The sequence below is a fragment of the Podarcis muralis genome, chromosome 10 (assembly GCF_964188315.1).
Source record: "Podarcis muralis chromosome 10, rPodMur119.hap1.1, whole genome shotgun sequence".
Taxonomy (NCBI): Eukaryota; Metazoa; Chordata; class Lepidosauria; order Squamata; family Lacertidae; genus Podarcis; species Podarcis muralis.
This window is the reverse complement of record NC_135664.1, coordinates 27,727,339-27,752,628: the sequence shown is the minus strand read 5'-3', so window position 1 is coordinate 27,752,628 and position 25,290 is coordinate 27,727,339. Positions and strand designations below refer to the sequence as shown.

The following is a 25,290-nucleotide window of genomic DNA, read 5'->3' as shown; positions in this document are numbered from 1 at the left end:
GTTTAGTATAGTGCCACATATTTTAATGGTTTAAATCAGTAGTTCTAAACTTTTTTCAGACCTGGGGCCCACCTTTAACCCAATGTTGTATTTTTACTTGGGAGATACATAATTTTCATTTTCTTATTTTGTCTTTGTTGTTATGGCCTGTGATTAAGAGAATTAATAAACAAAGCAATATTATATCGGGAATAAATTGTTTTCGTTGCTCCTTGGAAGTGATTATCTAGCGGTAACTTGTTATTCTGGCAGGGGACAAAAACAAACAAACCAAAAAGCTGCTTTAATTTCTCTTCAGGTTTATCACTTCTCTTGGGAAGTTTATTGTTTGCAAGCATAATCTTTCATAGGATTAATTTAAGTTTAATTATATTCTAGGCTATAACATTGTAGTAAAAATTCCCATAGGAGCAACAAACCTTGACATACATCAGCACAGCTATTCAGGGAAGCCAGAAGACGACAACTATCTTGGTAAGTGTTTCAGATAATCCCTTACTGGCTTTATTCCCTATGAGAAATCCAACAGCCCCAAGACGCTCTTGAACACCTTTGCATAATATCACTAAATGAGCTGACTCAGAGGTATTTTACCATATTCAGTGGTATTTTACCACTGCGGGGTTGAGATTAATTCTTACAATTAATTGAACCTTGGAATTTATTTTAATGTTCCATATCGTAATTCCCTAGCAATAATTAAATCATTACAAATGTGCAAGATGCATGTAAGTATGAAGTAAAGATGCACTAATGGTGATTGTTTCTGTTAATGTTGTTATAGCATTATCCAACACTCAGGGGCATTTTTTCCTGAATGGAAATTTTGTTGTGAGCTTGTCTAAAAAAGAAATCAGTATGTACGGAACTAATTTTGAGTACAGTGGGTCAAACAACACAGTGGAGCGAATAAACAGCACTGGCCGGCTTGAAGAGGAGATTCTTTTGCAGGTGAATCTTTAATATGTTAATTAACAGTATGCATTTGCATTTTTTTATACACCAGGAGTGAGGAAAAATTCATTGAAAAACAGTTTTTTTAAAAAAATCTTTGTTTAGGTGTTGTGCGTAGGGAATTTATACAACCCCGACATTCGCTATTCATTCAATGTTCCTGTAGAAGAAGGCCAGGATCTGTTTATATGGGACCCCTATGGGCTTTGGCAGGACTGCAGCAAAATGTGTCAAGGTATTGTCGTTTCCTTGGTTGATGTGATTTTAAAGATATTTCAAAATTTCTTGTCGTAACCTGCTGTCAATTATATTTATTTCTCTTTCACCTTGCTGTGGTTTGATTATGGAAATGTGTGCGAAACATAGTTTTGTGTAGGTCGCAACTTGGTAGACCATCTTCATAATTTTCATAAGATTAAGATAAGATAAGATAAGATAAAGGTTTTAACCTTTAAAGCCCTATACAGCTTAGGACCCTCGTACCTACGGGACCGCCTCTCCTGGTATGTCCCACAGAGGAACTTACAGTCTTCAAATAAAAACATCCTGAAGGTCCCAGGCCACAGAGAGGTTAGGCTGGCCTCAACTAGAGCCAGGGCTTTTTCGGCTGCAGCTCCAATCTGGTGGAACGTTCTGTCACAAGAGACTAGGGCCCTGCGGGACTTGACATCTTTCCGCAGGGCCTGCAAGACAGAGCTGTTCCACCAGGCCTTTGGCCAGGGCGCAACCTGACTCCCTCCTTTGGCAATCTTCACAGAACTTTAGCTTAATGGTTGCCATCAATTTGATTTTAATTAATTTTTATAATGAAATGTTTTTAGAATGTTGCACTATTTTATTGTTGTTAGCCGCCCTGAGACCGGCTTCGGCTGGGGAGGGCGGGATATAAATAAAATTTATTATTATTATTATTCACTGTTTAAAAGCAAGGTAATTCTGACTTTAAAAACTTTGGAACAATGAAAACATGATCGGAAATGATGCTTCTACTAGAATGGGGACAAGTAAAAGAGGATGCCTTCACCCTTGCGTGGCTTCCCTTTATTACATATACAAGACAGCAACACAACCCCCCTGACAGCATGCAGACTGATATGGCTAAATTGACCCAATACCCACCACCCCCTCTCATACACAAACAAAACTCTTTGTGATCCACTGAATGCAACCAACTGTGCTCTGGGTTTCCCAACCTCTCCACCACCAACCAAAACTAACAAACAGACAGACAGACAGACAGACAGACAGACAGACAAATAAAAGAACCTCCAGACACAAAAGATTGAAATAACATTATCCCCCCCCCTTCTTTCTCCTCCTCTCACTCACTGATTCTTTCCTCCCAACCTCACAATGCTTAACACAACAATGTCTCACCCCAAATGTAACTCGCTTGTTGAAAAGATCTTATGAATTGAAAACAGAGATGTTGTATGTACCCTTGTTATCATGAGAATCTTTCAATAAAAACAAATTTAAAATAAAAATGACGTTTCTAGTTCAGTATACCAAGAAGCTTAGGGAAAAGTTCCCATCTTTATGAAATGTCCATGCAAGAGAAATCTCTTGGGAAATTTGCATTTTGTGAATGTTGTCCTGCTCATAACTAAGTTGCAAATTATATATACGATGCCTGTGTTTTGATGTTGTGCTAAACTACTAGTGTGGCAGGAATAGACCCAAGTTGAGCCTCTCACTTTCACACTTCTCCCTTCCTCCTCAAGGCAAGACTGCAAAGCGATGGGCAGCTTTCACTGGTTTTAATTAACTGCAGTTTAGTAAGTAATTCAGTCCTAAAATGTGGTTGATGTTAACCAATATTTGTTTAAACACAACAGCTTCATAACTCACAGGTTGGTGTCTGTTTCAAACAAAGCATAGGTAAGATTAGCCACATATTGGGTTCAAATAATATAACAGGCTGTGTTTAATTCAAATGGAGGTGAAAGCTACTGAATCGAACTCCTCATGGCGACCTCAATTTTACCGGTGTTGAGTCTCCTCCCTGATGTTGGAGACTGTCAGCTCTCTGAAGTGAACAAGGAAGGTAGATGGGGAGGGGAACTGAAACGTTTATTGCAAATTTTGCTGAGAGTAAGCTTTGATGAGATTAAAGCCTGAAATAAAATCTCCTTTCATCCTGTTTAAATCTCATCTTTAACTTTTTCTAAACCTTTTATTTAAGGTCTTCACAGGAGGAAGGTTACATGCATACGAAGGAGTGATCACTTGGTGGTCTCTGACCAAAGATGTGAGCATATAACCCGTCCCACAGCCGTAACAGAACAGTGTAATACAGAATGTGAATTAAGGTATAAACATTTATCAAATTGTATGACTAGATTAACGTTTACTCAAACTGTTACATATTCTGGACTTCCTTTTGTAATTTTGAAGTGTGTGTTCCACACTCATTTAATTCACTGTGTTTGGATTTTTTTTTATATATGATTTCCTTAAGTGGTATAAAAATTCCTTGAGTTGGTGTTTCTTGCATTGAACGATTATAAATAATAAAAAAGTAAGCTTAATGTTTGTTTGTTTGCTCCCCATTCTATTTGAACACCTTCATAATTTAGGTTACCTTTACACACTAAAACATATTTAGTTTTATATAATAGTTTATACTTATAGGTGGCATAACACTGGCAAAAGTGAGTGTTCAACTCGGTGTGGCCCGGGGTTTCGATCTTTAGACATCCACTGTATGAAGTACTCTGTTTCAAAGGGACTGAGTGTTCCAGTGGATGATAAATACTGTGCTGATCAACAGAAACCACCAATCCGAGAACCCTGTCATGGAGACTGTCTTCTAACAAGCTGGCATTACACAGATTGGTCCGAGGTACAGATCTAGAACCTTCCTATGATTTGTTTTTGCATTAACAAGTGTGCTGTAGCCTTACTGTATTTTCTGATAAGCAACAGAAAGCTCTGTTCGTGTGTAAACCACTGGCCGTTTTCAAGCATAATAAATTTTTTAAGCATTCAACAATTTATAACAACCACAGAACAAGATGCTAAATCCCTTTCAGCCCAAAGCATGCATTGATGCACATCTGTGCTTCTATTCCTTAACACGCACTTGTTTATTTTATAATGATACATTTCTTGTCTTTTCTCGATTAAACCAGTGTTCGAGGAGTTGTGGACGAGGTGCGAGAACCAGAGAAGCTTTTTGTATGAACAACTTTGGCCGCCGGCTGGCAGATAGAGAGTGCCACGAACTTCCAAAGATTATTACGGAGAGCTGCAATGAGTTCTTGTGCCCCAGCTGGACCACTAGTGATTGGAGTGAGGTAATGTGTGCAGATTGATTTCACTGTTGTGAAGCCATTAAGCCCTTTCCATCTGGTGCTAAGGATCCTCAGAATGCCAAGGGGTCTCTTCTCACCAGAGATTCCTGGTTCTTATCATCCTAGGATCCCTTCTTAACTTAAATTCCTTTTGCCCAATCTCATTACTTAGCCCTGCTCCCACTCTTCACTTAAAATCAATATATTCCATAATTCTGTGGGCTGGACAGTACATTTTGGGCCGCCATGGATGGGAGCAAAGCTTGACTCCCATTTAAAAGTGGTAGTGGCAGGCACCCACCTCTAAAACAGCTGCCAGATACCTGGCAGGGAGTGGCATCACAGAGGTGTTGCTTTGAGACCACAGGTTTGCTGATTTTTGTGCTTTTAACATAGGTTTAACATGCTGTTAGTGTGAGGAACTTATAGCGGGTGATAAAAAAAGTCAGGATTTTTATTTTTACTTATGCAGATTTTATTACTTGATTTGTATACTTCTAAGAGCCTTGTTGGAGGAGGAGCTGTAATATAAAAGCTGCATGACTCAATCAACAAATAACACTCAAATCCTTTTACCATCTCTGATACTCTGCGTAGTGTCCTGTGACTTGTGGGAAGGGAATGAGGCATCGACAAGTATGGTGTCAACTGAATGACGAACAACTGGAAAACGTTTTCTGCAATCCAAACTCTATGCCAAATTCAATGACAGCATGTGAACTTAATGAATGTGCAGCTTGGCAAGTGGGACCCTGGGGAGCAGTGAGTACATAGAAGTCCTTACATAATATTATTTTCAAGCATTTCACCACTAAAAAGCCTCTTCTTAAACCATTTCTGTGAAGACAGGGGGGACAGGTACACTGAGGTTAACAATGCTCCCAAAAATCTTTGTTACGGCCTAAGAAGTCTTTGTACAAGGCCTAAGAATACTTGATGAAAGACTTTGAGGATTAGGTGGAGAACTTGACAAACAGGCAATGGAGAAACTTATGGGAAAAGAGAATATATATATATAGCCAGGAGATAGAGAGCTCTAAAGGCAAGAACTAGAACCTTCAAATTCATTCAAAGGAGGATAGGAATCCATTGTAGAAATCTAAGAAGAGGAATACATGGTTAACAACAGTTGGAACTGAAGAATTTTCCATTTATCTCTGTGTATCCTAAGTCTAATCTGTTCTATCTTTACGGAATTGTTTGTGTTTAGTGCTCTGTTACATGTGGGCATGGATATCAAGTGCGTGCAGTCAAATGTGTTGCTGGCATTTATGGAACTATTTTGGACGATAACAGAGAGTGCAGCGCTGCAACTCGTCCAAGGGACAGCCAAGTAAGCAAAACAAGTATTTAGAGAAAGTGCTGTGAAAAAATAACAATTAAGTGAGTTTTATTCTACCCTTCCAGCCATCTCATGTTTCCAAAATGTACTTTGTCACCTTTAGGAATGTGAAATGGCTTCTTGTCCAGAGACCATCAAGCTGTGGCCAACATCACTTCCTGTGATCCAGACTGATAAAGCAGCTCAGTGGAGATACGGATCATGGACTCCAGTGAGTGATATTGCAATGGTGCAATCAAACATGCATTTTCCTTCTTTATTTCACAATTACTTAAACTTCTCCATTTCAAAATGTTATTCTAGAAGTAAACTGGGATAAGGATAAGATCTTAAGAATTGTCTTCTCTTGATATGAAAAAGAGATAAAAAAACTCCTGCATCGCTTTTCGGCAAATTAATTTAGCCCATTTGTTTTGCAATGTTTATAGTACAACATTATGCATTTGTTCGCTGCTCTTATCTCTTGTTTCAAATTGTGCACCATGCATAGGACGCCTTGTCCCCAGGAGCAGAATAATGAGTAGGCAGACCAGTTGTGGGTTAAAAAAAATAATAATAACAGGCTGCAATTTACAGGAAGAACATGGGGTTGACTTGGCATGGGGCAAGTTTCAGTACAACAACAACAACAAATGTTTATTCGGCTATTACGCCCATCATGAAGCACAACACAACAAAACAAATCAAATAAAACAGCGGACTCATACAAACCACAAGTAGTATAACACAGTTCACACTCACAAGGACGGATATTAGCCATTCATAAAAAAGTTTAAGATTAAGATTAAAAAATTTGGCACTACACTAAAAACAATATCTGATGTCATTATAGAAAATTCTTGTGACTATCAATAACATTCTTGTGCGAGAGGACGGCTGTTAGGAATTTAGCAACCTGTAGGGTAATATAAGGATCCACATCTTGAAGTACCCAGGCAAGCTGTAAGTCTACTGGTTTGTCAGCCATAGGCTGGATTATGGGGTTTAGAATACTAGCACGGGCTGAACTGTACAAAGGGCAGATAAACATAACATGATGTAGAGATTCAGATGTTTTCATTTCACAAGCACACATTGAAGGGACTTGGCCCTTAGTGAATCTATGTCTCAGCACGTTTGTTGGAAAAACATTGAACCTAGCTCTAATGAAGGCATAACGGTGAGACACAGCCATAAGCGATGTTAAGTAGGACGGAGCGCGGTAGATAGGGGTTATGCCGAAATTTAACGGCGAGCAGGCTCCACCACCAGCTACGAAATTTTGGTATAGCTCCACATCATCCAGCCTTTGATTTATACACCTTTTTGCCACATTTAGATCCAGTTTGAGCAATTCAGTGGGCGAGATCTCATAGGACAGCAATTTGGCATGGATTTTTCCTGACCACAAATTTGTGAAGTCATCCCGCCACATGCATTGAATTAGATAGTGGTTCGGGAGTTTATGCCATAGGGATATCCAATAGATCAAAACTCTCCTCCATATGACTAACTCCACTGAGGGGATCTTCATTTCTAAGCGAATGGCCGCATTACTTACGCATGTTGGTAGTTTTAAAAGTCGGCGTAAGAATTGGCTTTGAAGTGTCTCTAAAGGTGAGAGGTTTGCAAAGGCAGCCCATAAAGGTGCAGCATAGGCCATTGTGGCCATCACTTTGATGCTATACACTTTCAAGGCCGCAGGGATGAATAAGGCCCCCTCAGAGTAGAAAAAACGGAGGAGGGAGTGTGATAGGGCTTTTGTCTTGTTTTGAAGATATTCAATGTGCGCTTTCCACCCTAAATTATATTGAAAATAAATTCCTAAGTATTTAAATTTATGTACTTGTTCGATTTTCGTGCCCTCCAGCTTCCAAGAATAAAGTTTTCGACTCCTTGAAAATATCAGTACTTTAGACTTGGTGTGGTTGATAGACAGATGATTAGAAAGGCAATATGTCGCAAAAATCTTTAATGCCCTCCTTAAACCCACTCTAGAGTAAGAGAGTAGTACCGCATCATCTGCGTAGAGAAGTAAAGGACAACGGTAATCAGCTATGCGAGGGGTGTGGATAATTTTTTGTGCGACGGCTAATGGGTTCCTCATATCACTGATAAATAAGTTAAAAAGAAGCGGCGCTAAAATACAACCCTGGCGTACACCCTTATTTACTGGCACTGGGTTAGTCAGGTCTCCAGCAGGGGATAATCTCACCCTGGCCACGGACCCGGCATGAAGTTGGGAGATAAGCCACAGGAGCCTTCTATCTATTCCCCAGCAGGCAAGTTTATCCCATAGCAATTTCCTCGGAATACTATCAAATGCAGCTTTCAAATCTATGAAAGCTGCGCAAAGTTGGCCCCGTCGAGGTGTCGAGTATTTCCGGGCTAAGTGATAAAGAATAATTGCCTGGTCTGTTGTGGATCGGTTTGATCTAAATCCAGCTTGCTCATGTCCAATCAGGTCAGCCTCAACTGACCACTTCATCAGCCTTTTCAGCAAGAAACGGGCATATATTTTCCCAATGGACGATAGCAGACTGATATTCTGATAATTCCCTGGGTCACCGGGAGGGCCTTTTTTGTAGATAGGAATTATAATGGCCTCCTTCCACGTTCCTGGTATTAAGCCCGTGGCATTTATTGCGTCAAACGTTTTAGCTAAGATCCCTGCCCACCATGCAGAATGAAGCTTTATGGCCTCAACTGGGACCAAATCTGGCCCAGGGGCCTTACCAGTTTTCAGCTCAGCTATCAATTCTAGGATTTCAGCAGGGTCGGTATTGGGCCAGACGGGAAGGGGATTAGAAGGTCTCCAATGAGTGGCCGGAGCTTCTGCCACTGAGAAATATTTTCTCAGGAACTGCTCCCATGTTGGGGCCGGGATCACCGTTAAGGGATATTTCGTGTTTCTTCCCTTTATTAAGGACCAAAATTTCCGGGAGTTATGAGATTTCGAGGCAGAAATTATAGTCTGCCAACGATTTGAATGCCATTCCCGTTTGGCCGATTTCTGGGCCTGTTTGTATGCTTTTTTAGCCAGGGAATAAGATGGAGGTAAAGCTGGAGCACCGGAAAGTTTATAGTCATTGTATATTGTGTGAAGATGGAGTCTGGCTAGTTTGCAAGCCGAGTTGAACCAAGGGGCGCCAAATTTAAAATAGTCTTTTTTAAGTCCATAGGTAGGAGAAGTAAAAAAGCGAGTTAAAACTTCTATCAGGCAAGAAAAAGAGTTCAAACAGGTAATAGGATCACGTGGGACTATTCCTACGTCCGGCTGATCACCAGAAAACTTTTCTCTGATAAAATCCATATATCTATGAGCGAGGGCAGGGGACCATCTAGTCCCCTTTACTTTAGTGGATGACTCCACAGTCACCGGGATTGGGTGGAAGCGGTCGAGCAACTGCCAGTCAACACATAACTTGGTTGTCAGGGGAAGATGGTCACTAAATTGGGCATTATCAATTTTAAAGGAGGTGACATTCAAAAATAGATCCCGGGAAACCAAAACATAGTCGAGAACACTGTTGGATTTTAACCCCAGGTGGGTGAACTCTCCTGGTATGTCTGGAGGACACCTGCCGTTTAATATTATTAAATTGAGGCGTAGAGTCATCTGATAAAGCATCACTCCCGCCTTGTTGACTTTTACATCCTTTGATATTCTAGTGGGGGTGTATGCTAGATCGTAAGTTTGAGCGCCAGGGTCAGTCCACCACTTAGACTTTTTAAGAGCCTCCCAATTTGAGGCTATCCGAGCGTTAAAATCGCCTCCAGTAATGGAGGGGACATTGGGATATTTAAGAAAGCAAGAAAGTAAAAAATCCTCTAGGGATTCCCATCTAGAAGTAAGATCCGCTGCTAACCCTCCCGGAGGGAAATAGACATTTGTAACCAATAAAGAGAAGTTACCACCAGAGATCAGTCCGGTAATAGCATAAGGCGGAAATGCATGCACTAGTGAAAGTTTAGCCCGAAGTTTAAGGAAGTTTCAGTAATAGAACAGCCCACCTGCAGTCCGATTAAGATGGGTCGTCCTGGTCAGGGTCCTTTGTTCCGGTTGGGGTTCAAGCAAGGCCAGTATAAGAAGTCTTGTTGTGCAGGATGACTTACCTTGACAGCTGCAGGGCTAGGGAGTCAAGTGCTAACAAATAGCACCATAATGAAAAGAATCTAGGTAAACTGCTAATTACACAGTGGCATTCTTGACTTCATTGAATATTTGGCAGTGTTTGTCCATAGGCACCCTAGCTGACTAGCATGCCATCCCTAACCAAGGAACATACCCTAGCTACACTTAATATCTTAGGAAAGGAGAGGTTTCTTGACTCTGGGTCCTGAGTATGTGACTGTTTGGTTAGAATAGTACAATTCTGGTTTTGGTCTGTCTTTGCAGTGTTCCGCATCTTGTGGGAAGGGGAACCGCGCTCGTTACGTAAGCTGCCGGGATGGTCACGGCAGAGTAGCAGAAGAATCATTTTGTGCGCATTTGCCACGACCCGAAGAACTTTCAAGCTGCTTTAGTCCCTGTGGTGTTTGGCAATCTGGAAGCTGGTCACCTGTAAATATTACTCTTTTTTCCATTTTGTTTTTTATTTTCCTATTTTATATTAGAACGCCAGTGTACACCTAGGTAGAAAGACTTCCTATGTTTAATTTATGATGCGGCATGCGTAGAGCTGCTTTGGCCCTTGTTCCACAAATGTAGATAATTTTTAATTGCATTTTTTTTAAAAAATAATTGTTAATCATTGGTTATCACTTTTTCCTGTTACGTTGTGTCACATAAATGTTGGGTTAATTTTTGGTCAGTGCACAGTTACATGTGGTAATGGAATAGTAACAAGGCAAGTTGTCTGTGTCAACCACCATCAACAAATTGATGAGAATTACTGTGATCCCGAAGGCCACCCTGCAAAAGAACAAGAATGTAACATGCCACCCTGCCAGCCAGTTTATCACCACAATCCGGATACACGTGAGCATCCAAACCACCAGGATTATCCTCCAATACACAAGGTCCATCATTCACATGACAATGTAAACTCAAGGAATCACCACTCTCCTCAAGGAAACCAGTGGAGAACAGGACCATGGGGAGCAGTAAGTAAATCATTGTGTGTACATCTTTCTGCAAACATTTGTATGATGATGATGATGATGATGTTTACCCCACCCATCTGGCTGGGTTTCCCCAGCCACTCTGGGCGGCTCCCAACAGAATAAAAAAGTGATAAAATATCAAACATTAAAAACTTCCCTAAACAGGGCTGCCTTCATATATCTTCTAACAGTCAGATAGTTGTTTATTTCCTTGACATCTGATGGGAGGGTGTTCCACAGGGCGGGCACCACTACCAAGAAGGCCCTCTGCCTGGTTCCCTGTAACCTCACTTCTTACAGTGAGGAAACCGCAAGAAGGCCCACGGAGCTGGACCTCAGTGTCCAGGCTGAATGATGGGGGTGAAGACGCTATTTCAGCTATACTGGGCCAAGGCCATTTAGGGCTTTAAAGGTGAACAGATCTTGCTGCTATTCACTTCTTCCATACTGTAGGTCCCTGATCCAGAGGTGTCCATATGCAAACTGTCAACACATATACTTTAATCTCCCTTACATGTTTCTCTACTCTCACTGAACACCACAACTATATATAACCCTGATGTTATATTTTAGGCGCAAACAAGGTTCTCCTTCCTTGCTCTAAACTGAAGGATGGTGTAGTGTGAAAATACAGTCTTCCAGAGAGGAGATTGCAGCCACTTTGCTCCTCCTCTAGACCTGCTGCTGTGGTGCAGCTGTGAGCTAAGCCATGGTTTTACTTTGTGTGCTGTTTGAACCCAAGCTTTTACTCATGCCTGAATTCAGGTGGCACACTAAGCCAATAATAATAATAATAATAATAATAATAATAATAATAATAATAATAATAATAATAAATTTTTATTTGTATCCCGCCCTCCCCTGCCGGAGCTGGGCTCAAAGCAGCTCACAGCCACCACAGCAGATGCAGGACCAAAGATGGAGCAAAGGGACTGTGAGCTCCTCTCCTCGACCCAACACATCTCTGTGTATGCACTGAGTTTTGTGCTAAGTGTGAACTGGATCATTGTATTCTTTTGGTATTCATACAACTAGGGCAGCATGTTGTGTTTATTGCCTCCTAGTGCTCAAGTACTTGTGCTGGTGGATTTCACCGCCGGGTCGTGGTGTGCCAAGATGAGGAAGGAAGAAGTGCCAGCTTCTGTGACGAAGCACTGAAACCACCTGACTCCAGCCATTGCGATTCTGGTCCCTGTCCAAGATGGAACTATGGGGACTGGGGAGAAGTAAGATGATTAGACTCCATTTGGTTAAAAAAAGAGTATTTATTTCTATTAATGCTTTCTAACTTACAGTTTCATGTTAGACAAATTCCACGCAGCATTATGAACCCAGCAATATAACATTTGTTACCAATTTAGTCCGTTTTCTAGACAAACCCAGCCCTGGTTCACAAGTAGAGAATGAGGCTGACTTGCAGATGTTTTAGCATAGTAAAGAAACTTTAATTTCACTGCTGTCTGTTGTATTTTTAACAGTGGATATTCCACCTCATTTTTAAGAATCCACCCCCCCTAATCTTCTTCTGTTTTCACCTATCATTTTGTGTCATGCTTCTCAAATATCTATGTCTTCTTTACTGTAAGCCTTTTCTATAGGTATATAAAACAGGCTGCAACCCACTACACTTGCTGGGAATAAACCCATTAGACCCATATAGGTTTCCTCTTTTAGCTAGTTCTTCTTTGAAAAAGCATTCTATGGTAATAATAGTAGTAGTTGTTGTTCTTAGACTGTTGGGCTAGGACCTGGGGAACCAGGGTTTACATTTCCACTCATCCGTAAAGTGACCTTGGATCAATCACCTTGTATCAGCTGAACCAACGTAAATATATAAGAACAACACTAATATATCTGTTTTCCTTACAAAAAAAAACACCAGTTCTAGATAACCAGACAGTATACATACTTATGTAAAAGAAATGGCTACACCAGTTTTGTTTTCCTCATATGGAAAGGATAAGCCCAATGAATGCCACACACAGCTGATTGGAATAAGGAATACAGATGTCTTTGATAATTAAAATTATGAGCAATAAACGACGGGCTCTTCTTGATAACAGTACCATTCATGGAAATGCTGATCTGTATTTAACTTGCAGTGTACTCAGACATGTGGCGATGGAATAAAGACACGACTGGTGATCTGTCAGCTTGCAAATGGCCAAGCGCTGAATGATCAAAACTGTGAACTGCTAGAGAAACCGCCTGAAAGAGCACAGTGCGATATACATGCATGTCCTGTTGAAGTTTCATGGCATCGCGGACCATGGAAATCGGTACGGTAGTATTCACTATCATATCTATTTTACTTGCTTCCTTTCTCCTTTGCCTTTTTGTTTATTAAGTAGAAGTTTTGTTTAAATACAAGAAAAACAGTGCATTCAGTATGCATTTTGTATATGCAGTTTGCTACTTGGTGTTGTATCCTAACCCCTGTAACTGCTGCATTGCTTCAAGCCTTGGAAGTGGCTAGTCAATGGCGGCAATTTCAGTGACTCTAATAGAAGTCAAATTGATGCTTTGTACACTCTAGGGTGAGGGAACAAACATGTAGGTTTCTGATCATCGAGAGTGACTAAGCTTTTTGTTACTAACTGGTTTTGAAGACAACGAAAAGGGGGACTTGTTTAAAAGTCAGCGTAAAAGTCTATAATGTTTTCTACATATTTATTTTTGTACATAGAAAATAATGAACACTCTAAAGTCTCTTCGTTGTGTATATAGCTGGCTTGCCTTATATTCAGTAATGTATACCATGCCATCCATACAGTGTGTGATAAAGACTCATATTTGCTGGCTACAGAAATATGTATAATACTGCATTGTGTATAAAATACAACAGTTTTCATTTTATGGTTCAGATAGATTTTGATTTGAAGTTATAAGCACTGGCCTGCACATGTCTAGGGATTGTGTGTTCCCCCCGTCTCATTGGTGTGTGAGTAAGGATATTTAAAGTATCTATTATTGGTTTGTACAGACTGCAGTTGCCTGAGTTCAGATGAAAGGGGGGGGGGAGGTTTAGAACAAACCAAGGATATTTAAGTCTCCTCCCTTCACACACAAAGGGGAGAGCAACAAGTCATGTTTTATTGTTGTGTTTGAACAAGATCACACCTTGGTTATACCAAAAACATCTTGTTCAAACACAACAATAAAACATGACTTGTTGCTCTCCCCTTTGTGTGTGAAGGGAGGAGACTTAAATATCCTTGGTTTGACTTAAATATCACACCTTGGTTATACCAAAAACATAGCTATTGCCATTGATGCTTTCACAAGTGCAATCCCCCCCCCCAAAAAAATGTGAATTATCTAGCCAAAGTTAAGCAGTTTATGGGCATATAGCGCAAGTGCTATTTTCCCTCAGGAAAATCCAGTCTTTACCACTGAATTGGAGCAAACAGCAATTCAGGTTTTCTGCAGAATGCCATTTGCTCCGATTCAATGGTAAAGAGCTGGTTTTCATGGAGAAAGTACTGGGGCAAGAAACAGAAGCGCTCAGACACAGACTTGGAAAGTTCAGACCTGTGCGGAGCTAAGGTAAACATGAATGAGCCCTAAATGTGTTGTAGTTAAAGATGCTTGAGTCATGTTCTTAGTATAATCACAGTATTATTATTTTGGCAGTAGAATTGGATAGTGGGAGTTACTGGATAACAGAATAACACTGATTAGCCTAGCTAAGCAGATCATGCTGGAAAACTCACTGCATTTATTAGAAGCCTCTGGTTTTATTAAGAATGATTTTGCAAGCAAAATTGTTCAGCGTTCTCCTTAACTATGTCACTATCTATCAGGTTAATACTATAATATCCATTTGCAGTGATTTTTCTTCCGCTGTTTTGAAGTCAATTTTATAATCAAACGTTTTATATGCCGAAAAATATTTAAGTAATTCTTAAAACCTTTTCATGCTGCAAATAGAACTTTCAATCTAGAGCATACTGAACATTCAGAACCAGAATATTTTGTGAAGCATTTCCATGCTTAAATTGCACTCATTACAATGGTAAAATTGTAAAATTAAACTCTGGCTGAATTCTCTCCATTTGAATTCAGTGGTGCTAAAGAAGTGTCTGGATCATACCTCATAATATTTATTTTCCTTAATGACTCTCTGAAATGATAAACACTAATGATGTTGGAACTAATTCATTAATATGCCAGTCACCCAATTAGTGAGGCATGGATTCTAGAACATAAATGAAAATAAGATCAAGACATGGCAAAGCTGCCAGTACTGGAAAGAATAATAGTTTTACTCAGTTAAAAGTGTGGGAATACTTGGGAATGCAATAGAAAATGATTTAGGCTCTAAGTTTATTAGAATATGTGAAGCTACTTTTGTCTTCATTTGTAGCTCCAATACCCTCTCATGTGAATGGAAGTAACCAACCAACTTGGTGAAGCTGTGAAATTCTATATTTACTCCTAGATGGGTTTCTGTTCTCTCTCATAAAGCTTTATAAGTGAACTGACATCTTTATCCTAAATGCATTAATTCAGCAGTACATTGGGCTGGATCCAGAGCAAGTTCATTGCACTTGGGCTCCATTGAAATCAGTGGGAAGTTAGTCATGATTGCTGAGAGCCAGTGAGGTGTAGTGGTTAAGAGCAGTAGTCTCTTAATCTGGTGAACCGGGTTCGCTTCCCCGCTCCTCCACATGCAGCAGCTGAGTGACCTTAGGCCAGTTACACTTCTCTGAAGTCTCTCAGCCTCACTCACCTCACAGAGTGTTTGTTGTGGGGAAGAAAGGGAAAGGAGGATGTTAGCCGCTTTGAGACTCCCTAGGGTAGTGATAAAGCGGGATATCAAATCCAAACTCCTCCTCCTCCTGATATTTCTCATTGTTGTCAGTGGGGTCCAAGTGCAACTAACTTGCTCAGGATGCAACTAATTCTGTTTATTGAAATTATGTACAAATATGATATGCAGTAGATATTATCAATCCTCTTCTGTGTTTATATATTTCAACCTCTTTCACCATTAAGTCATTGGCCACCATCTGTTCTTGGCTTCAGTAGTCCTTGGAGTCAGATGAAGTATATATAAGTAAAAGAGTATTTATTTGACCCGTGTTAATGTAAAGTTGTAATTGTCATAAAAGTGCCTCCACTCACTTATTATAGTGCCTGAAAGTATTTATATTTTTAATAGTCTTTTATATTAAAAGGGAAGTCAGGATCTTGCTTTCAAAACCAACAACATACTTCTTCCTCTGCTGCTGAATATTGTCAAGCGTCAGAATACCTCATTACTGATATTTGTCCAATGCTTTGTTTACTAACTTCAGTCTTACTATATGCTGATTTTTTTTTTAATGCTTTGGGAGAAAAGAATGATCTGCCAATGTCTGACATAATTCATACAATGAAATCAAAAGACTCTAAACACTTGACACTCCATCCAGCGCATAATTGTGTTGAAAAAGGAGAACAAAATAGACATTTCTAAAATTCTCAAACAAGTTTAATGTGTTGATTGTATTGTTGTTGTTGTTATTGTTTTAAAAAGTCCATGTTAATGTTCTATTACCTTGTAGTTAACAGAATAAAATAATAAATAATAATTTATGTCTGATAATTTAATTTAATTATATGGATACTACTTGGTGTCTATGCAAAATAATAATTGCTTTTTGATTTAATTGTTGTGTCATCTGTCTTTTGTGGCTTCATAATTGTTAATAATTAAATGTGCTTTTATTAATTCATCCTTTGTTTTTGGATTGTGTTTGGAATTAACCATTGATGTGGAAGTGTTTTATATGACAATAAATGTGCTATTCTTCAGTGCCAATGCTTTCATAGGGGAATAATTTTTACAACACCCTTAAATAATTAAAGATTGAACTACTGCAGAGTTTGTCATGGCCTTTATGTGTGGATTTATATTATCTATTATCAAAAATATTCTGAACCAGGAAGACACTTAGTGGCACATTCCTTTCCGTGTCAGAAAGAAAAATACCTCAGGTAGGAGGAAATCATTCCATAACTACTAAAGTTTCATGGCAGTTTGAATCCTTTAACCAATGTGATCTAGAACAAATACTATTTCAATATGACTGTGACACCATCAGGGCTGGTTCTACCATTAGGTGGAGTACAGTAGACGCAGGTGGCGCTGTGGTCTAAACCACTGAGCCTCTTGGGCTTGCTGATCGGAAGGTTGGCGGTTCAAATCCTCGCAACGGAGTGAGCTCCCGTTGCTCTGTCCCAGCTCCTGCCAACCTAGTAGTTCAAAAGCACACCAGCGCAAGTAGATAAACAGGTACCGCTGTGGCGGGAAGGTAAACAGCGTTTCCGTGTGCTCTGGTTTCCGTCGCGGTCTTCCATTGTGCCAGAAGCGGTTAAGTCATGCTGGCCACATGACCCAGAAAGCTGTCTGTGGACAAATGCCGGCTCCCTTGGCCTAAAGCAAGATGAGCGCCGCACCCCATAGTCACCTTTGACTGGACTTAAACATCCAGGGGTCCTTTACCGTTTAACATTTCAAGTAGTAGATTTTGGGTGTCATGAAACAGAAAAAAAACAGTTAGCTATTTAATATGCAATTAATGTCATTGACCACAAGGGAAGAGGAAAGGTGGTATTTTTCTGCCTCAGGCACCAAAGTAACTATATTAACAGCTAATACGGATTAAATATGCACACTAATTGTGGTGTCCTTTGGCCACATTCTTATGTCACAAGTAACCAGGGGTGCTGGTGTACCATTGTTTATTGTGTGCAGACACACTATTTGCTTATTCCAGCTTCATTCCTCCTCTGACACAATCGGGAGAAACAAACTAGGAAGCCACAATCAAGCTTGGCTTCTTGTTATAACCAAACCCAGGGTTGTGCAAGCCATGATTGCTAGTCAGCCTTAAACCATGGTTTGTCCCTGGCTTACAAATCCTGGCTTGTTAGAGTGCAATGTGCTTTGATCTTAGGTTTGGATGTAATGGGAGGTTGAGCACAACCATGTCTTACTTTGTTTCTCTACTCATTCCTGGGAAGGAATGAAGCAGGAATGATAAACCAGGAAGCTGCTTATTCGCAACAATCCACCATAAGCCAGCAGTCCTGGCTTATTGTTACCCGTGAACTCTGTTTTGTAGAGATGGGTGTGTGTACATCTATTTATTTATTTAAAGCACTTGTTCCCTGGTCTTCAGCCAAAAGAGGCTTCCAGAGCAGGTTACATGAAATCAAAGCAAGACATTCCCTACCTGCAGGCTTACATTCAAATAAATAACTTAAAATACAACACAGAAAGGAAAGGGAACAAGGAGGAAAGAGGAAAATAAAACTTGAAACTCAGGCACCAGTTTGTAGATAATTGTTCCAGCAGGCACAGTTGAGAGGCAGGAGGTCCCTGGTGGAGCTGGGACTCCAGAAAAGTGGATGCAATGAACCCTGCTTCCTATCTTTCCCACTGAGGCAGCCTGATGAAATGGCTTCGCCCAGATGACAGCTGAAGGGAGAGGAGGCCTGATGGAGCTGGCCTGTCGTAGCAGAGCTGGTGGAGTGAGCTCTGCTTCTTCAGTTTTGTTTGGTGCCTGCAGATCTTCCTGGATCCTGAGGTTTTTTCCACCAAGTGGTACCTCGGGTTACATACGCTTCAGGTTACATACGCTTCAGGTTACAGACTCCTCTAACCCAGAAATAGTGCTTCAGGTTAAGAACTTTGCTTCAGGATGAGAACAGAAATTGTGCTCCGGCGGCACGGCAGCAGCAGGAGGCCCCATTAGCTAAAGTGGTGCTTGAGGTTAAGAATAGTTTCAGCTTAAAAACAGACCTCCAGAACGAATTAAGTACTTAACCCGAGGTACCACTGTACAGGCGTTGGGGGATCTGTGAAACAACGTGGTTTGAGTTGTAGCTCATTCTTTTGCAGCATCCCAAACCATATTATACCCTGTTTGGGGAAGAACGAAGAGCTAACCTGAAGAGGTATGTACAAAATGAGCTGCTTTTAAGTTGTTTAGCTATAATAAGTTGTTAAGCCGTTTTCCCTACAACAATTTTTTAAATACATTTTGCTAGATCGTTCAACGGTTGCAAATATGAGCTGCCTTAGTTTGGAAAGTACTTCTGTTCATGCAGAACAATCACTATACTTCCCGCAGTAGGCATTTGTGACCCCCAAACTGTGTGTATGGTACTCTTATGTACATCAATGACATGAAACCAAAGGAGTTGAACAGATTCATGGGGAATATGTCTATCAGTGGCTACCTGCATGTTCAGAGGATGAATGCTTTTGACTACCAATTTCTGGGAGGAAGCAGCAGGGGTGGGCTTTTCCCCTCTTGTCTCGCTTGTGGTTTTGCAAAAATGTGCCTTTCCTAAGATCAGGCAGGGCTATTTTTGTGTTCTTAAATCCTAAATTTCATCTGCCTTAATTGGATATTCCTCAGTGAAAACAGAATGTCTCAATCTATTTTGTTGTTGTTGTTCCTGAAACACATGGATCAGTCAAATCAAACTCTACGTTTTCCAATCCGCTCCTGTAAAAGTTGCATCAGTTGTGCATGGAAACTCATTGAAATCCACTTTTTTCTGCCACACACAGCTATTTGTTCTCGAGCAGGATTCTTGTCAAGCAAGAGGTGATTCAAACCTATCCTCTTCGACCATTTTATTGATGTTTTTTGCTTCAATATTAAGGTTTCATTGTTATCATCAAATATATGTAATTACATTAAGTAATATAATGCGGTTAGAGAATATCATTAATTCTCTTAATAAGCTCCTAAAGATATATTAAATAATATGATGTAATTTACTAATGTCATCAGACCTATTCATCATTTTACCTACTGTATTTTTCGCTCTATAAGACGCACCAGACCACAAGACGCACCTAGTTTTTGGAGGAGGAAAACAAAAAAAAAAAATATTCTGAATCTCAGAAGCCAGAACAGCAAGAGGGATCGCTGTGCAGTGAAAGCAGCAATCCCTCTTGCTATTCTGGCTTCTGTGATAGCTGCACAGCCTGCATTTGCTCCATAAGACGCACATACATTTCCCCTTACTTTTTTTGGGGGGGGGCTGCTGAAGCGGAGGAAAAGGGGCGAGCCCGGGCTGCCCTGACCTTAAGTGCCCTCTGATAGGCCCTCCACCAGCGCCCGCCCATTGGCTGGCGCTGCCGGACATGAATAATAATGAGATCTCTAAATCCCGCGGAGCTGGTGCCAGCCTCGCGAGAATGGGGATGGGGGCGTGAGCCCGCAACCCCCCCCTCCTTAGTTCGGGAGTGGCTTTGCGAAGCAGCTCAAAAACGGAAAACCCTTTCGTCTAGCGGGTTTTCCGTCTTGCGAGGCATTCGTCTTGCGGGGCACCACTGTAGTTTTCTTACATTTGAAGAGGAACGTGCTAAAATATTCTTTGGTTCTTCTGTGATCTTTTAGCAAATTATTTGTACTTTCATCTTTGTGTGTGAATTCTTTTGTTGCTGTTGACAGAATCATTCCAGCCATCATCTTTGTCAGTGTTCTTTCCCTAATGTGACTTTCATCTTGTGATAAATGCATGCATTCCTCATTTCTGAAGCAGGTGGGTGGAGAGATTGATAGTTACAGCTAAACATTTTTGATGGCGTTTTAGGGTGGTTCAAGATGTTCCCTGAAAATCTCATTCTCTCATGCCAGTTTAGTGTGCCTACATAGCCTGATCAACTTTTTTCTTTCTAAAAGAGAAGTAGCTTAGGTATCTTGTTAGTAATAATGGCATCACCGCATGTCAGTCAGGTGTTGCTACATAGAAACACCAGTGAAACCAAATGAAATCAGTTCAGAGTGAAGGCTATGCTTCCTGAACATTACTCCAAATTAGCTTGTTGGTTCTCAGTGATAATCTCATGTGACCAAATCTGGTTATGCGGGAAGTCACTTGTTTCTATGGGAAAATAACTAGTTTAAAGAGAAATAGTGCTGCAGAAATAGATGAACAGATCTCCAAAGATACACCAGACCATCCAACTCTACACCATCCAACTGACAGGTAATGCGGAATGAAACCTAAAGGGAAATAGTACAGCTATGCAGCCATGCTAAAAACACTTTGCCCTTCCAGAAGGATGTTGGAAAGGGGTCCTCATTTTTGTAGGGCTGCAAAGTCATTGTTTTGGTTTAGCCTCAATAGATACCCAATTATTATAATCATTACTTCATAAGGTGCACTTCAGTATACTGGCAAAGGGTATATCCAGTAAAGGATTATATCTGAACAGCGATATAATGCATAGATGGGATGCGGGTGGCGCTGTGGTCTAAACCACTGAGCCTCTTGAGCTTGCCAATCAGAAGGTTGGTGGTTCAAATTCCCGTGACGGGGTGAGCTCCCATTGCTCTTTCCCAGCTCCTGCCAACCTAGCAGTTTGAAAGCAGGTCAGTGCAATTAGATAAATAGGTACCGCTGTGCTGACATTTCCATGCGCTCTGCTTTCCATCACGGTATTCCGTTGCACCAGAAGCGGTTCAGTCATGCTGGCCGCATGACCCGGAAAGCTATCTGTGGACAAACGCCGGCTCCCTCGGCCTGAAAGCGAGATGAGCGCCGCAACCCCATAGGCGCCTTTGACTGGACTTAACCATCCAGGGGTCCTTTACCTTTTTACCTTTCTTATAATGCACACTTGTGTATAGTGTATATGGGAAGACATTTGTGATTATGCATGCAGTAACCATATGACTGATATATCAAGCTGTTTTAAAACTTTGCCATTTTACCAGCTGGTGATAATATTTTAATGGCACCTGTACTTGAAATAATGACTGGCCTTCAAATTGTGAAGTAGGGAGGAAATTTATTGACAGCTGATCCCACCACATGAGTAAATGAAAAATTAAGTGTGTGTGTGTGTGTGTGTGAGAGAGAGAGAGAGAGAGAGAGAGAGAGAGAGATTTTCTGATTATCGGATGGTAATCAGATGCCACAGCAAAGACCCCTGTTAAGACAAAAGCAAAAATAATAGTTCCTTCTGTTGTAACGGGTTTTTGTGTATGTCTTTTTTATTATTTTAAAAAAGCATATTAAACTGCATGAAATGTTGATATATCTGTGCAGATGGGGAAAAGCGTGTATTGATAGTAAATATTGAATAAGTAATTTTAAACTTTTATGCAGTGTGAAAATCAGTTTATATAGAGACACGCTTACATATTGTTCAATAATAATTGAATCCTAGAAGCATTATAATGTTTCCTTTTTCCAATATGTAGTTTAATCCTGGGGGGGGGGGGGACATAGCTGAGAAGAGTAGACCAACATGACCTCCTGAAATGCTCCTGCACAATATACTATTGAATTATCTTTATAGTTTGAAATCTGATGTTCATTTTAAAATCAATGTATTTATTTATAAGCATCCTATACATACAAAAATGTGGGACGCGGGTGGCGCTGTGGGTAAAAGCTTCAGCGCCTAGGGCTTGCCGATCGAAAGGTCGGCGGTTCGAATCCCCGCGGCGGGGTGCGCTCCCGTTGCTCGGTCCCAGCGCCTGCCAACCTAGCAGTTCGAAAGCACCCTCGGGTGCAAGTAGATAAATAGGGACCGCTTACTGGCGGGAAGGTAAACGGCGTTTCCGTGTGCTGCGCTGGCTCACCAGATGCAGCTTTGTCACGCTGGCCACGTGACCCGGAAGTGTCTCCGGACAGCGCTGGCCCCTGGCCTCTTAAGTGAGATGGGCGCACAACCCCAGAGTCTGTCAAGACTGGCCCGTGCGGGCACGGGGTACCTTTACCTTTACCTTTACATACAAAAATATCTATATAAACAATCAGGCAATTTAAGAGCTGCAGACAATCTATACTAATGTCATTGTTATTCCTGGTATAAACAATGAGCAATACAATAAAGATTTTCTCTTAATATTCCACAATAATCAAATTGTTGTGATATTCAGTAATTACAAAAAAACAACAACCCTATACTTCATAAATAGTCGAGAACACATTCTATTGAATTGAATTGAATTCACATTCTGTTCTTTACAAAGCTAATTTTTTAAGCACAAAGGTGCAAATCTATCCATGATCGCTGCTGTATGATGCAGACAGATAGTTATTTTCAGTTTTAAAATATGGGTGTGCTCCTTGCTTGGTGGCAATTGATCCTGCAGTCCATTTGAATTTAGCACACCTAGTCAGAATCATGATTCTGAAATTGTTGTTGCTGCTGTTATATCTTACCCTCCCGTCACTTAAAACTCTCAGGGTGGGTTGCAACAATTTCAAATACAACATTAAAAACAGTTTTTAAAAAAGTTACAGTCTCAAAATAAGGTCTTAAAAATATGTGTCTCAGGTATCAAAGGTCACTTAGCATTTGCTGAAAGCCATTAAGTGACATTTCCAGATGTGTCTGTGTTTTGAAACAGAGATCTAAATGGAACCCATTATCTGGCACTTCACTTTCAAGCAGTTGACATTTCTGAGTCATCTTCAAAGCCAGTCGCATGTAGAGCGCATTGCAGTAGTCCAATCTGGTAGTGTCCAGAGCATGGAGTACAGTGTCCAAGTCATTTCTGTCCAAAAGGGGCCAGAGCTTGGCAAACCAGTGAGAGTGGGGGGAAAGCACTCCTAGCCACTGAGGCCACCTGAGCCTCTGGCGACAGTGCTGAATTCAGGAGTCACCCCTGGACCTGCGCCTTGCAGGGGAGTGCAACCCCATCCAGAATGAGCTGTCTCCCCACTTCCCAGGCATGAGAACTTGCGGCACACAACATCTTTGTCTTTTCATAGATTCAGCTTTGAGGTATTGGCTCCCCTCCACCTAATATCCCAATAACTGTCCCGATAATTAGATGGAAGTGCTTCGTTGTGCCTGAAGACAGTTGATTGATGGGATGATAATATATTTAAGCACTTCTTTGTGGAGGGTTGCAAGAGGGTGGTGTTTCGAGGAGAGAGGGTTAAAATCGGGATGTGGAAAATATGAAAACAACGAGGAGAGGCAGGATTTGGAGATATGCTTCAGAGGTCCAGACTATGGGGAACCCCGAAAAATCAATAATTACAATTTGGATTATAATTTGGTCTTTTTTATTTTAGTTTTTTGTTTAATTGGATTATGATTGGATATGTTGATTGGATGTTTTTTATTGGAAAATCAATAAAAATGATTAAAAAAAAAGAGGAGAGAGAGAATGTGCTGCTGTTGCCAGAGAAACTGGTTTGATACTTCTCATCTTGATCCAATCGGACACAGTTGCAGCCAAATGAGGCTGAAGATGTGTCTTTGGGTGCACAGCCAAACGCTGATGTCACTAATTCACAACACGTTGCTTTTTCCCCATCTGAATATTTAACTTCATCCACATTCCACCACACTTAGCCACACACAGCAACGTGTCACTAGAGTTGGACTGGGGACAAAGCCTGGTTGTGCAGGGCTAAATAGGCAATGTAACCTCCTGCACAGCACAGGAAGGCGAGAATATTAGAAGCGCATCTCCACTGTTCAAAGGGATGGTTTCACTATCCGTTAGTGATGTAGCCTAATCTCATTGGCTGCAGTCATGGAATCATAGAATTGTTGAGTTGGAAGGGACCCTAAGAGGTTCTCTGTGTAATCCCTATCTGGTTGGGATCATTCAGTGAAGAAGAATTACTGCAGATGGATCTGAAGCAACAATATTATTGGGGCTAGGAAAACCTGAAAGGCTACTGTGATGAGTGTGGGGTTTTTTTGGAAGGTTTTTCAAGCTCAAGCTTGAGTGTAAAAATTCCTCACTAAGGCAAAGGAAAGAGGGGAGAAAGATGGTGCAAAAAGGAAGAGGAGGAACTATAGCTGGGGAATCAGGGTAGGGTAAGAAATGCTGAATGGCTCCATGAAATTTCACAGGCCTTGTCACCTCAATCTCTTCCAGTACAGTTTATTGCGGAACATTCCAACTATTCAAGATTCTGCAATCAACTGTGTCTTGAGGTGTCTGAATGTGAATATTACACCTGTATCATATGAATTCATTTGTATTCCAGCGGCTGCATTTGATTGATCTCCCTTGAATGTTATTATTTAAAGGAAAAGGGGATTTAGCAGACAAAGCCCAGTTACCAGAGAAGCATACAGACTTTGAACAATACTAATCAAATCCAGCTTTTGCCCTTTGATGTGTTAATATTTTTAAAAGAATCTGCCATACAGCAGATGTTACTTTAGTCCAAGTTGAGATAAGTAATAGAATCTTAGCATGAATAAGAGATCGTTCAGCTTCAATTTAGTCGGTATATTTGATTCTTCAAATTATGTCGAATGGTTTCTGCGTGCTACTTCCAATGCAAGTATTTTGTATAAATCATCAAATGAATAAGGTTTAAGACTGAAATCTCGTACTCCCTTACCTGGCAGTAAGTCCCATTGACAATGATAAGACTTATGTTGGAGTGATGATGTAGAGGTTTGTGCTGCATATTTTCCAACAGTATAATTTCAAAAATGTTCAAAGAGAAATAAAATGATTAGAAAAAACAGGGCAGGGGGGGGGCACTTTTGTAGACAGTGTGTGCATCTGCCCATAAGGGACTATACTATTTTTCTGAGCTTTAGCTAGGTTTATCCTTTTTAGAGTAAACCCATTGAAATCAATGGAATTTTAGTTAGCCCCATTGGTT

At 40.6% G+C, this 25,290-nt stretch overlaps 1 protein-coding gene across 4 annotated transcripts in view; it reads left to right on the top strand.

Annotated features, from left to right (window-relative positions):
- The window catches only part of ADAMTS20 (ADAM metallopeptidase with thrombospondin type 1 motif 20), an 83,648-nt gene that overhangs the window by 35,957 nt on the left and 22,401 nt on the right, over positions 1-25,290 (top strand). For all 4 annotated transcript variants that reach the window (XM_077934661.1, XM_077934660.1, XM_077934662.1 and 1 more), the window contains 13 exons: positions 379-474; positions 785-951; positions 1,060-1,189; positions 3,140-3,266; positions 3,589-3,799; positions 4,089-4,253; positions 4,848-5,012; positions 5,461-5,583; positions 5,696-5,803; positions 9,971-10,135; positions 10,387-10,677; positions 11,742-11,903; positions 12,780-12,956. In XM_077934661.1, the coding sequence (XP_077790787.1) occupies positions 379-474; positions 785-951; positions 1,060-1,189; positions 3,140-3,266; positions 3,589-3,799; positions 4,089-4,253; positions 4,848-5,012; positions 5,461-5,583; positions 5,696-5,803; positions 9,971-10,135; positions 10,387-10,677; positions 11,742-11,903; positions 12,780-12,956 (2,087 nt within the window). The remainder of the gene's footprint in view (positions 1-378; positions 475-784; positions 952-1,059; positions 1,190-3,139; positions 3,267-3,588; positions 3,800-4,088; positions 4,254-4,847; positions 5,013-5,460; positions 5,584-5,695; positions 5,804-9,970; positions 10,136-10,386; positions 10,678-11,741; positions 11,904-12,779; positions 12,957-25,290) is intronic.